The sequence below is a fragment of the Cebus imitator genome, unplaced genomic scaffold (assembly GCF_001604975.1).
Source record: "Cebus imitator isolate Cc_AM_T3 unplaced genomic scaffold, Cebus_imitator-1.0 Scaffold318, whole genome shotgun sequence".
Lineage (NCBI taxonomy): Eukaryota > Metazoa > Chordata > Mammalia > Primates > Cebidae > Cebus > Cebus imitator.
The window spans coordinates 291718-305959 of NW_016107633.1; the positions used below are offsets into that span (position 1 = coordinate 291718).

The 14242-nt window shown below is 49.0% G+C and overlaps 1 protein-coding gene across 1 annotated transcript; it reads right to left on the minus strand.

The window, feature by feature from the left end:
- Nucleotides 1-10393: 10393 nt before the first annotated feature.
- On the minus strand, nucleotides 10394-13926 carry FFAR2 (free fatty acid receptor 2). The gene is made up of 2 exons (XM_017504127.2): nucleotides 13778-13926; nucleotides 10394-12421 (listed from the first exon to the last, which is right to left on the minus strand). The coding sequence occupies exon 2, from the start codon at nucleotides 12418-12420 to the stop codon at nucleotides 11431-11433; it is 990 nt and encodes a 329-aa protein (XP_017359616.1). The 5' UTR covers nucleotide 12421; nucleotides 13778-13926; the 3' UTR covers nucleotides 10394-11430.
- Between the last annotated feature and the right edge of the window lie 316 nt (nucleotides 13927-14242).

The following is a 14242-nucleotide window of genomic DNA, read 5'->3' on the forward strand; positions in this document are numbered from 1 at the left end:
TTTTTATGTATCTAAAAAATATTAATCCCCTCCCTTCTCTTCAATACGAACAAACAACCAAGAATTACCATATATATGATGACAACTTCTAACAAAAAACATAGCGACCAATACCAAAAAAGGCAACTTAGAGCAGGGAGATGAAGATGCCTCAGAGAGATCCGAGTGGACATTACAGTTATGAAACAAGGTCATCATGCTATGAAGATATAACAACGTGCTCGGATATGAAAAGCAAGAGCAAAAATGAAAAACTAAGTAGAAGGGCTGGAGGGTAAGGAACTCTCACAGAAAGTAAAGCAAAACAATGGGAAGAGAAAACTTGGGAAAAAAGGGAAATGAGGCGGCCTTTGCAGGAGGCGCAATGCCCCCCAAATAACAGGCATTCCAGAAGGAGTGAAGAAAGAAAACGAAGGCAAGGAAAACGTCAGAAAGTGTTTCAAGAGAGTTTTCCCAAATGGAAGGACGTCGTTTTGTAGACTGAAAGAGTCCACTGAATGTCCAGTGGATGGCATTTTAGAACCCTTGTGAGGAAGGTAAGGATCCTTCAGGCTTCCAGAGAGAAAAAAGCAGGCCGTGGACAAAGGACAGGAGTCATGATGTCTTGGGAGTTTTCAGCCAGACTGGACGCTAGAAGGCAATGCGGCAGTGCCTTTCAAGTTCTGAAGAAGAATGATTGCCAGTCCAGAATGTTCCGTAAGTAGCCCAATATCAGCTAAGCATGAGAGTAGGATAAAGACGTTTTCTGACATGCAGGATTTCAAAGCATTTTCTGTCTTTTGTATTTTTTTATTTATTTTTGAGATGGAGTCTTGCTCTGTCGCCCAGGCTGGACTGCGTTGGCACAATCTTGGCTCATTGCAACCTCCGCCTCTCAGGTTCAAGCAATCCTCTTGCCTCAACCTCCTGAGTAACTGGGACTGCAGGCATGTGCCACCGCGCCTTGCTAATTTTTTGTATATTTAGTAGAGACGGGGTTTCACCATGTTAGCCAGGATGGTCTTGATCTTCTAACCTCGTGATCTGCCCCACTTGGCCTCCCAAAGTGCTGGGATTACAGGCGTGAGCCACCGCGCCCAGCCTCAAAGCATTTGCTTTCTAAAGAAGCTGCTTCAGGGTTGGCCATGGTGGCTCACGCCTGTAATCCTAGCAATTTGGGAGGCCGAGGCAGAAGGATGACTTGAGCCCAGGAGTTTGAGACCAGCCCTGGGCAGGATAGTGGGACCCTCTCCTTTCTATAAATAAACAAAATAGCCAGGTGTGGTGGCATCTGTAATCCCAGTGCTTTGGGGGAATTGCAGGGAGAGGTTTGTTTAAGCTTTGGAGATTGAGGCTGCTGTAAGCCATGATTATACCACCGCACTCCAGTCTGGGCAACAGAGCAAGACTCTGTCTCTAAAAAAATAAATAAATAATAAAATAAGTAAATAAAGAAGCTGCCTAAGGATGTAAACCAAGAAAAGGAAGACAAGAGCAGAGAAGCAAAGAGGCTTTCCACTTCAGAGCTTCAGGTGTGAGCTGGCTGGGCACGGTGGCTCACGCCTCTATTTCCAGCACTTTGGGAGGATGAGGTAGGTGGCTCACATGAGGCCAGGAGTTCAAGACCAACATGGTGAAACCCCATCTCTACTAAAAATACAAAAAGTTAGCTGGGCATGAAGGCACACACTTGTAATCCCAGCTACTCGGGTGGCTGAGGCAAGATAATCGCTTGAACTCAGGAGGCAGAGGTTGCAGTGAGCCAACATCACACCACTGCACTCCAGCCTGGGCAACAGAGTGAGACTCCATCTAAAAAAAAAAAAAAAAAAAAAGCTGCAGGTGTAAACTGTACACCTGGCACAAACCACCACCCAGGCCAACTGGAGCAGGCCAGAAAGTTCCAAGAGACATTTCTTCAGGAAGATGAAATCTGTATCCTCCTAAAACCCCTGAAAGTCTTTAGAGGGAGGAGACAGGATAATTGACAGAGAGTCTGAGGTTGAATTAGTGGTAAACATGTAGACTAAATGCGTGAAAAAATAAGGCGATTATTAATTCCAGGGACTCGGAAGGAAGGTTGTGCAGGATAAACTTACTACAGAGCTCCACTGTGAATAATGTTGACGTAGTCACGACCATGCAAACACTGAATATTTTCTAACAGTGGTAATGGGAGCAGATCGGGAAGACAGGGTGGGAGAGGTGTTGTACGTATTGGGAAAAGAACAAGAGCATAATCTTCATCTGCCACAGGATAATTCAAAGATAAAACCTGACATTGAGAAATGGAGAAATACAGTAAAATAAGCAAGCCCCTTAAAGACACAAAGGGATAACCATTTTGCTGAAAAGAGGCAGCAGCAGCTGCCTCCGGGAAGTGGTAAGTGACCGTGGTGCAGGGAGAGGGGAAGGAAGCAAGATATTTTTCAGTTTAATCTCTTGATGCATTAAGGGATGTGCTAGTCTAACGGATAAAAATATCAAGCAGACAAAAATAGAAGCTATCAGCTAGCCATACACCCAGTGAAGTCAGTAACTCGGGATTATGTGAATGTGTCAAGAGGGAGAAGAGGGAGCCCACCTAGGAGTGGGTGGAAGGAAAGTCCTTTGAGGAAATAAAGTTTGAGTCACAGGCGGGCTGAACGAGGGGGAATTCAGCCGGATGAGTATCTGGGGAAAGAGGGCTCCGAGAAAAGGGAACCGTAAGGAGAAGGAGCTTAGTGAGCTGTCGGTAACAAGTAAGAGGGAGTGAAGGGGTGGGAGGAGGGCTTGTGGGGAGGGAGTAGGGATGAGCTGAGTTGGGCGAGAGCCAAGTGCCAGATGCTTCAGGGCCTTGTTGGCCTTGGGGAAGGCATGGGATTTTACTCCGAGGAACATGAAAAGTATCTGGAGACCTTCAAGCAAAAGAATTAGCCAGGCGTGGTGGTGCACACCTATAATCCCAGCTACTCCGGAGGCCGAGGCACAAGAATTGCGTGAACCCCGGAGGCGGAGGTTGCAGTGAGCTGAGATGATGCCACTGCACTCCAGCCTGGGCGACAGAACCAGACTCCATCTCAAATAAAATAAAATAAAATAAAATAAAATAAAATAAAATAAAATAAAATCTTGTGAGATAACTAAAGCACAGCAAAGTTGATTTGCACAGTACTAGGACAGGATTCAAACCCAGGACACCCTGCTGCCCCTTCCTGGAGAGCCCACAGCTTGCCCCCTAGAGGACCAGGACTAAATTCACTGCTTCTCAGCCCTCACCAAACTTCACAAGCAACTGGAGAGCTTTAGAAAATACAACGGCCAGCCGGGTGTGGTGGCTCACGTCTGTAATCCTAGCACTTTGGGAGGCCGAGGCAGGTGGATCACAATGTTAGGAGTTCGAGACCAGCCTGACTAACATGTTGAAAACCCGTCTCTATTAAAAATACAAAAATTAGCTGGGCAGGGTGGCATGTGCCTATAATCCCAGCTACTCAGGAGGCTGAGGCAGGAGAATCGCTTGAGCTCTGGAGGCAGAGGTTGTGGTGAGCTGAGATCATGCCACTGCACTCCAGCCTGGATGACGAGAGAGATTCCATCTCAATAAATAAATAAATATACACACACACACAAACAACGCCCAAATGCCCTGGCAGCTTTGGAAACTCCTCCAGGGGCTCTGGAGTGCAGCCAGGATTGAGAAGCGGACCCAGGCTGGAGGCCTTCTCTCATCCCCTGAGCTCCATGCTTCTGTCCTTACACCTTCCTTTCTGTTGCAGGCCAGTGGACCCAGGGACAGCATGGGATGGCTCTCAGTGACTCCTTGGCCTTCCATCACTTTCTTGGAGCCCAAGAAAGAGAGAGGCCCCTTCCTCTCCCCAGCCATGACTCCTCCTGGAACCCAGGTTTCTTGCTGGTCTCTACCTGCTCTCAGCATCAGACATCTTACCCTACCCCTGCTGCCTTTCCTTTCTCAGAACCTCGATGGAGGTGAGTCTCCATTGCTCTCCCCAACTTTCATTTTTTTTTTTTTTTTTTGTCATGTTTGTTTTTGTGACAGAGTCTCTCTCTGTCACCCAGACTGGAGTGCAGTGGTACAATCTCGGCTCACTGCAACGTCTACCTCTCAGGTTCAAGTGATTCTCCTATGGCAACCTCCTGAGTAGCTGGGACTACAGGCTTGTGCCACCACACCTGGCTAATTTTTTTTTNTTTTTTTTTGTATTTTTAGTAGAGTCAAGGTTTCACCATGTTGGCCAAGCTGGTCTCGGTCTCCTGACCTCATGATCTGCCCACCTCGGCCTCCCAAAGTGCTGGGATTACAGGCGTGAGCCACTGCACCTGGCCATGGGTGGGCTTTTTATCTAAAACATCTAGATTTAGGAGCAGTGACTTTACTTTCCTGTTTTTTGGAGGCTGGTCGTAGCTCAGACTGACAGGTGGCAGAGGACAATGTGTGGGGAGAGGGAGCCTGGGTGAGCGTGTAGCTTGGACAGCCCCTCCTTGGGTAAGCTACCGGTGGCCAGCTGGCTGTGGCCAGCGTTTGCAGAGTCGGCTCCCCTCCCGCACTGCTTGACCTCACATCTACTTTCTCAGACCTTTGAAACTCTGCCAAGTGGGTTACTGGACGACCGCCTCTGAGGGCTTAGAGATCTTTGGCCCAATTTCCTGACTGGATGTGCAATTTGTTGATGAGAAATGTCCTCATTTCCTGTGACTACAGAAAAATAATGAAACAAGAAAAAAGAAAGTGGGGCAGAAGTATTTACCCACAGGAGGCAGGGCAAGGTGAAAAGAAGAACTAGCAGAGACCCAGCGCTAAGAGGCAGGTCTTTTAAGGGAGTGACGCTGGAATCATGGCTGTGTGTTTGCTCCAGACCCTCTCCACCCCCACCGCTCCCGCCCCTCCTTTTCCAACCACGGTATTCACCACCAAGCCACACGGCAAGTGAGCACTGGTTGTGTGGGCTGATGAGAAGTTCTGAGGAAGGGGCCCAAGAGCGTCTTTTCCAGAAAGGGGAAGTGAAATAGTCAATGCCAGGTTCCCCTTTCCTGCTGGTCAGGGCTCCAGGTTGGCCAGCTCCCTCCCCCCTGTTTCCTGGTAGCTGCACTAGGCTGCTGTCTGTGTTATTCATTAACCAGGCACTAATATTTCTGTTTACCCATCTGTCATCCTGCTTTGGGGCACGGGGTTCAGAGGAGCTGTGCAATCATACAGCCACCCGGATGCTTTGGAGTGGGCCCAGCCAGCCACATTTAACTAGTGTTTACTGTGTCGGAAGCGCTGTGCAAGAGGCTTGCTTGAAACGTTGGTAGGGAAAGAGAAAGTTCTCTCAAGGAGGATGTTATCTGGCTGCCATTTGAGCATATGTACTGTGAGGGGCATGCAGGGATATGCCTGAACTCATAGCATAGTAAGAGCCCGTTATTAGCATCTCCTGCCAAACTGCGTTCAAGATCTTCATATACACTCCTAGTGCGAGTGTATATGCCACAGAAATTGACAAATGCAGTAAATCAGGGCTTCCTACCCTCTGTCTGTCTGTCTATCTATCTATCTATCTATCTATCTATCTATCTATCTATCTTATCTAGTATCTACCTACTACCTACCTATGTATCTCTATCTACCTATCTATCTAATCTAGTCTAATCTACTACCTGTCTATCTACCTACGTATCTGTCTATCTAATCTGTCTGTGCTGTTGGTTCTGATTATCTGGAGAACCCTCACCAATATGCCTACGGATTCTGAAGCCCTGTGGGGGTGAGGACTGTCATCTACAGTTTGGCAAATGCTTCAGGTGATTCTAATATTTGCTTCCAATTGAATCCCCTGTTCTAGCCCTGCACTGGCCTTGAGGCGTGCTAAGGTTTTCCCTCTCCTCAGAGTCTTTGCATCAGCAATTTCTGTTTCATCGTTCAGGGCTCCGCTGAACACCACTAACTTGGGAGATTCCATTTCCGAATGAAGAAACAGGTCGATGTGTCAAGTGGCTTGTTCCCAGGTGATGCAGCTGCTGCTGGCTCAGAGGCCACACGCTGAGAAGCTCTGGGCCGGAAGACTGTGAATGGGGACAGAGTGGAAGAAGATGAGGCTGAGGAGCTGAGCAGGGGCTTTTAGGTTACAGAAAGGAATTCGAGTATATTCTAAGAGCCTCTAGAAGCCATTCGAGGAGTTGAAGCAAGAGAGTGGAATGATCTGATTTCCATTTTAAGAAGATCATTCTGGCAGCTGCGCCTACCCGAAGGTACCTGGAGGGAAATGTTTGTTAGGACCAAGATCATGTGCTTGAGAGTTAAGAAACCATAGACTACTATGCAAACATGCAGGATTTTCACTGGGCTAGCAGCTCCCTGCAAAGTCCATGCAAAGTGTTTCCTTCCTGACCACGAGGTGAGGAGTTCGAGACCATTCTGTGTGGCTACATAGCATGTATCTTCTAACCAGGCATGGTAGTGGATGCCTGTAATCCCAGCTACTTGGGAGGCTGAGGCAGGAGAATTGCTTGAACCTGGGAGGTGGAGGTTGCAGCGAGCCAAGATTGTACCATTGCACTCCAGCCTGGGTGACAGAGCAAGACCCTGTCTCAAAAAAAAGAAAAAAAATAATAAAAGACCTTTTCTTGTCCCAGCCAGTGTTCTTACTTCCTTCTCATGTGTCAGTGAAAACAGCATGCACTTTAGACTCAGGAAGACCTGGATTTAAACTCCCTGCCACCTATTGGCCTTGAAAAGTGCCCTTAACCCTCTCAGGCCCCTTCTTGACAAGGTGCCTGGCATTTAATTTGTTCTATTATTATTATTACTACTGTTACACAGTCTTAAATCTCCAAAACATTTTGGTTAAATTTTCTGGGCTTGATTCCTTGAGTTAGTGTTCTTCTTAAAATTGAGTTGCTCAGGCTGGATGCGGTGGCTCAAGCCTATAATTTCAGCACTTTGGGAGGCTGAGGGGGGTGGATCACTTGAGGTCTGGAGTTTGAGATCTGCCTGGCCAACATAGCAAAACCCCGTCTCTACTAAAAATACAAACATTAGCCATGTGTGGTGGTGTGCATCTGTAATCCCAGCTACTCGGGAGGCTGCGGCAGGAGAATTGCTTGGACCTGGGAGGCAGAGGTTGCAGTGAGCTGAGATCACGCCACTGCACTCACTCCAGCATGGGCAACAGAGCGAAACTCCATCTCAAGAAAAACCCCAAAAAATGTGTTGCTCAGTTCTGAACCTGCTGCTGATTAGACTTAAGTGGAATGGGGATTACTGAGGTAGGAGGTGGGACTTGACCTCAGGGATGGGGTACAGACCCTGGACCAAAATGAGGACTAGCTAAAACAGGGAAAGGGTGGAGCAGCTTTTCATAAGGCATGCCCACCAGAGTGCCATGTTGACTATGGCCATGGCAACACCTGGGAGTTACCACCCCTTCCATGGCAATGACCTGACAACCCAAAGGTGACAACCCCTTCCCTAGAAATTTCTGCATAAACTGCCCCTTAATCTATGTGCAATTAAAAGTAGGCAAAAATCTGACTGCAAAACTTCCCTGAGCTGCTGCTCTCTGCCTATGGGGTGGCCCTGCTCTGCAGGAGCAGTCACGGAGCTGCAACAGGGCTGGAGCTGCAACACAGCTGCTTCAACAAAGCTGTTTTCTTTCACCACCTTGAATTCTTTCCAGGGCAAAGCCAAGAACCCCCTTGAGCACAGCCCCATTTAGCACTCCTGCCCCGCATCAGTATCATCAGCTTGTCTAGATATGATTTCTTTTCATGTCATCCAAATCCAATTAGCTTTTGTGGAAGCTGGCATACATGACAGAGTCATAGCGCATGTACAGTCAGCTGAGAATCCCAGATTTTTTCTCACATATTATTGCCATGCCATTACATAGTTGAGCACCTACTATATTATTTCTATCTTTTGTTTGTTGGTTTGTTTGAGACAGAGTCTCTCACTGTTGCTCAGGTTGGAGTACAGTGGCATGATCTCAGCTCACTGCAACCTCTGCCTCCCAGGTTAAAGTGATTTCTGTGCCTCAATTTCCCAAGTATCAGGGATTACAGGTGCCTGCCGCCATGTCTGGCTAATTTTTTTGGTATTTTTAGTAGAGATAGGGTTTCGCTATGTTGGCCAGGCTGGTCTTGAACTCCTGACCTCAAGTGATCTGCCCATCTCGGCTTCCCAAAGTGCTGGGATTACAGGCATGAGCCACCGCACCCAGCATTATTTCTATCATTTTTAATGTTTACTTATTATATTTCTAATAAGTGAGGGTACATCTGTGTACATGGATTTATATCTTAGAACTACTTAATACTCTGTGGTTTCCCAGCAGTTTTATACATGGAGTCTCATTTTAATCCGCAGAATAATCTTGGGAGGCATATAGTATCCTAATTACTCTGATTTCGAAATAGACGCTGGAGGCGGTGGCTTGCTTCAGGCCATCCATATAGTAAGTGGAATAGACACTGAATTCAGGGTTCTTATGATACCTGTCCAGTCTTTTTTAGCAGTAGGAAAATAGAAAAAGAGCTTTCAGTTCAGTGGGACTAATAAGGAAAGTTTTTCTCGAGAAAGTGAATATTGGGTGGATTTTTGTAACTGAGAAAGAAGCAAGCACCAGGAAATGGGGGAGGGCTGGGTACAGTGGCTCGTGCCTATAATCCCAACACTTTGGGAGGCCAAGGCAGGAGAATCACTTGAGGGCAGGAGTTCAAGACTAGCCTGGGCAACACCCCGTATCTACAGAAAATAAAATAATTAGCTGAGTATGGTGATGTGGACCTGTAGTCCCATCTACTTGGGAGGCTGAGGCAGGAGGGTGACTTGAGCCCAGGAGCTTGAGGCTGCAGTAAACCATGATTGTGCCACTGCACCCAGCCTGGGCAACAGAGTGAGACTCCAGCTCTAAGCAGGCAAGGTGTCTGAAGAACAATTTCTTGGACAGATTGGGCTTCCGAGCTAAGACAGTGATTCCTGACCCTAGCTGGCCACCTGGGGCACTTTATTTAAAAGCTCACTTGCTGGGCCCCACCTGCAGAGATTCTGTCAGGTTGTAGGTGGCTGTCTGTATTATTTTCACATCTCCACATGTAATTCTGATGTACAGCCTGGGCTGCAGACTACTAGGTTAGGGGCTGGAGGTCAGTTAATTAGAGAGAACGGTCTAGGAGTCCTTACCGTGGAGAAATGAGCTAGGCAGGTAGAACTGGAAGGGGAGAGAGGGCACAAAGCAAGGAAAAGAATGGTACAATATGAGTTCGTTGGGGAAGCATCTTTTTTATTTATTCATTTTAATTTTTTTTTTTTAGACAGTCTTGCTCTGTCACCCAGTCTGGAGTGCAGTGGCTCTATCTCAGCTCACTGCAACCTCCACTTCCCGGATTCAAGTGATTCTCCTGCCTCAGCCTCCTGAGTAGCTGGGATTACAGGCGCGTGCCACCATGCCTGGCTAATTTTTTAAATTTTTAATAGAGACAGGGTTTCACCATGTTGGTCAGGCTGGTCTTGATCTATTGACCTCTTGATCTGCCCGCCTTGGCTTCCCACAGTGTTGGGATTACAGGCGTGAGCCACCATGCTTGGCCAGAAGCATCTTTTTAAAATAAATTTTTAAAATTAAATTAAATTAAAATTTAAAAATTGAGAGACAGGGTTTCACTATAAGACCCTGATCCACTATGTTGCCCAAGTGAGTCTCAAACTCCCAGGCTCAAGCCATCCTCCTACCTCAGCCTCCCAAATTGCTGGGATTACAGGCAGGAGCCCCTGCACCCGGCCAAGGAAACATTTTGATGATAGGAGAGCTCTGCAGGTTTCTGAGCAGGAGGGTAACATGTTTTAAGCCCCTGTGGCAGACAGATGACTGTGAGTCGGAATCACCCTGAATCCCTTCTAAGTCCAGACTCTACTGATCCCTCGAAACAGGATCTCGTCAGTGCTCTCACTTCCTTTGCCCACACCACCTCTTCATCGTAAGACGTTTCTGTGGTTTCAGATGCATCACTTCCCCCCTTTGGTGCTGAATCGGCTTCTCTCTCCCATTTTATTTATTTATTTTTAAAATTTATTTATTTATTTATTTATTTATTTATTTATTTATTTATTGAGACTGGGTCTTGCTATGTTGCCCAGGCTGGAGTGCAGTGGCTATTCACAGGTGCAATCCCACTACTGATCAGCACAGGAGTTCTGACCTGCTCCAGTTCTGACCTGGGCCGGTTCACCCCTCCTTAGGCAACCTGGTGGTCCCCCACTCCCGGGAGGTCACCATAGTGATGCCGAACTTAGTGCAGACACCCGATCTGCATAGTGCACTACAGCCCAGAACTCCTGGGCTCAAGCGATCCTCCCACCTCAGCCTCCTGAGCTCTCTCCCATTTTTGCCCTCCCTATGCTTGCAGAAGTGTTACAAAAATTGTGGACACTCACTTAAGCGTTTTATCATCTTTATTTTCCATCTGCTAGACCAGATTGCTTTCCCTTGTAAGAAGCAGTGCCAATTTCTGATTGCTGGGTACCGACCCATGTCCTGGCCCGAATGGGGTACCACGGAGGAAGGTGATAAGACCCAGACCTCTGGCAGCTCCTAGTTTAGATGGGGAGACAAGATAACATGTGAAATCAAACAGAGTACACTGAAAAGGCAACAGGTCAGACTGATGCAGAGAAACTATCATTAAAGGTCTAAGCCCCGAGTCCTCCCTGCTCGTTTCCAGGCTCAGAACCTTTCTGAGTCTTTTTTGACCTCATTTAGTATTTCTCTTCTATCTCTTTCCTGTTGGTTTATCTCCAGCACCAACCGCTAGAGCAGTGTCTAGGTGTTGCTTTGAAGCTTGCATCAAAGTTGTTATAGGACTCCCTGCTTTAGCCTGGCCACCCCCCAACTACCAACCACATCACAGGGACTGGACTCATGTTAGCTATGCTGCTTCCCCAGCCTGAAAGTCCTTTTTTTTGGAGACGGAGTCTCGCTCAGTCACCAGGCTGGAGTGCAGTGGCGCCATTTCCATTCACTGCAACCTCTGCCTCCTGGGTTCAAGTGGTTCTCCTGCCTCAGCCTCCCGAGTAGCTGGGATTGCGTGTGCCACCACACCCAGCTAATTTTTTGTATTTGTAGTAGAGATGGGGTTTTTCCCCATGTTGGCCAGGATGGTCTCAATCTCCTCACCTCGTGATCTGCCTGCCTCGGCCTCCCAAAGTGCTGGGATTACAGGCGTGAGTCACCGTGACGGGCCGGTGCTTCTATACCTAACTATTTCTTCTTGCATCTCTGAGCTATGCTCCTTTGAGTAGGAAAATTCTGTCAGGAAGGGATACCAAGCTGGTGAAAGGCTTTTGTTCAAAGTCCCAGTCCCAGACTGGGTCTGAGGATTTCTGAATCTGGATGGGAACCCTCCTGCTCCCCGTCTCGCAGCCTATCCAGCTCCTTTGTAACCCAGGCCACCTCCGAAGGTCCAGGGAAACTGCTACTCCGTAGTGAAGTCCGAACTCGGCATTCCCTCTCCCTGACTCACACCCCTGTCCCCAGTTGTCCCTTCTGCTGTGTCTTTGCTTCTGCGTCCCAACAGCGAGGAGCCCTGATTCCGCAGCACCTGCAGCCCTCTGCCAAACGCCCTGCGCACCACAGAAGAAGAGAAATAGAAGAGCAGGGGGTCCACACTGGCGTTGAGTGAACTGAACACCACGGCTATCGCCCGCCACCAGGGGCTTTTCTTCTGGTAATACCCCACCAAGTGGGACACGTTGTAAGGTCCAAAGCACACCAGGAAATTGAGCAGCGTTACCACGGCCAGCCCTACGGCCCGGCGCCGCCTCTGGGCCCCCACATGGGGCTGGGAGAGCATGATCCGCACAAAACGCCAGTAGCAGAAGATGGTGACCACCATGGGGATGAGGAAGAGCACCAGGCACAGCTCCAGCCGCACGGGCAGCACCACATCCAGCTGTTTGTTGGTGAAGTTCTCGTAGCAGGGAATTTCATTGCCGCTTCTGGCCTGCTCGGTTGTGTTCAAATACTGAACGATGATCACGATGGTGCAGTGACCAAAGGACATAATCCAGGCCACGAGAGCTGCAATCACTCCATACAGAGGCCGGCGGGAGAGCTTGTACTGCACGGGGAAAGCCACTCCCACATAGCGCTCGATGCTGATGCCCGCCAGCAGCCACGTGCTGCAGTAGATGCTGCTGTAAAAGCCGAAACCCGTGAGGGCGCAGACGATCTCGGGCAGGTACCAGTGAAAGTTCGATGCAGCCTCGATGATCTTGAAGGGCAGCAGCAGCAGCAGGAGGAGGTCGGCCAGCGTCAGGCTGAGCAGGAGGATGTGCACAGGTGCAGGCTGGGGCTGGCGGACCCGTCCTATGAAGGCCCGCAGGGCCAGGAGGTTGGCAGGGAAGCCAGTGAGGAAGATGATGATGTAAGCTGTGAGGGTCAAGGAGCTCTTCCAGTCCAGCATCCTGGAGGGGAATCAAAAAGGGCAGGGTCAAGGGGTCTCACTCACAGCCTGCGCAGCCTGCTCTTGTTCACGATGCGGACATCCTCCCTGGCACCGTCCCCTTCCCAGGACAGTGCTTTCTGATGCCACCACGGCTTGCTCACACCACCTGCTTGAACTGCCCAGAGCAATTATTGACTTTGCCTGGGCGGGATATTAAGCAGTAGTGATTACGTTTGCCATCATGTGTCTCTGGGGGTGGCCAACCTGTGGCTTTCCAAGGGAATTTCCCCTCCAGTTTCCCTAGCTTTTCTCCTCCTATCCTCACAGATAGAGGAAGTTAGTGTCACCAGTTCCTAACTTTACTCAAGTCCCCTTCTCAGACAGAGACCTGCGGGAGAGAAAGGCATCAGTGCGGGCAGAGAGCTGTAAGACGCATGTCAGGATAACGAGGCTGTGGGGCCCCAGGCCCCGATGCCCAGTGCCAGCTCTCCACAGGACCCAGGTGCCCAGCCGCCAGCCCAGCTTCCTCCTTCCCTTCCTCTGTTTCGCAGAACATAGATTCTCCCCCACCTTGTCCTCCCCTGCCTAACACCAAACTCCGGGACCTTCTAGAAAAGGGGAAGCTGGGGCCTGCCGCAGTGGCTCACGCCTGTAATCCCAGCACATTGGGAGGCTGAGGTGGGCAGATCACCTGAGTTCAGGAGTTCAAGACAAGCCTGGCCAATGTGGTGAAACCCCATCTCTACTACAAATAGAAAACGAAATATTAGCTGGGCAAGGTGGCGGGTGCCTATAATCCTAGCTACTCGGGAGGCTGAGGCAGGAGAATCGCTTGAAACTGGGAGATGGAGGTTGCAATGAATCAAGATTGTGTCATTGCATTCCAGCCTGGGTGACAAGAGGAAAAACTCCATCTCGAAAAGAAAAAAAGAGAGAGAAAAGAGAAAAGGGGAAGCTGGGAGGCTTAGAGTGGGGTGGAGGGAGGAAGGACGGACCAGCACTAGCCTTAGGAGGAAGGCTTGTCCCCAGAAGCCCTTGGAGGAACAACATTCAGAAAAGCCCACAGGCCTTCACTGGCTCCTGAGCCTCGCACTCTGATCAGAAACAGAACTCATCTTCTTCACGGGGTAACTCAGTTTCCTCTTGGGGTGTCACGCTTGCTAGCCCCCAACGTTGGTCCCGTCCCTCCATCCACTCTCCAGCCTCGGTCTCCTGGCTGTTTCCTTACCCCGCCCCGCCCCCAACTGGCTCCTTTCTCTCTGTATGAGCCTTCCATTTGGTTCTGACAGCCTTCCTCCAGACCCCCAGCACCGTCCCCTCAAATCTCATCCTGGCCTCTCTTCCCAGAGCACAGGCACGAAACTAGCTGCCTTGCCTTGTCTTGTTCCGGATAGATGGCTTCTCAGGATTGGTCCTGAAGGAAGGTCTGCAAGCTTCCCGGAGAGAGGAATGGAGCTTTAGCCCCTGCTTCTGCCCATGTCATGCAGGAAAAAATGGTGAGGAACCTGGCTGGTAGGAGGCCTTTATACCAGCACTAGCCACATGACCAGAGAAAGGAAGGCCAGCCTTTAAGCACTATTTCCTCTCAAACCCAAAGGAAGGGCCCAGTATCTTTATTCTCTCCCTAGAGAATCCTCACTCTTGACTTCCAAATGCAGATTTTGCTGTCCTTAATCCCTGATTTTAAAAAAATCCCAGGCATTTTTTTTTTTACTTCCCAAGTCAGATTATTTTCTCTTCTCTTTCTTAGGCAGTTACTTCTGTCATTCTGCTCATTCTCGGGAATGAGCTTTCCTCCTTCCTTTTCCATCTTTTTTTTTTTTTTTTTTTTTTTTNAGGC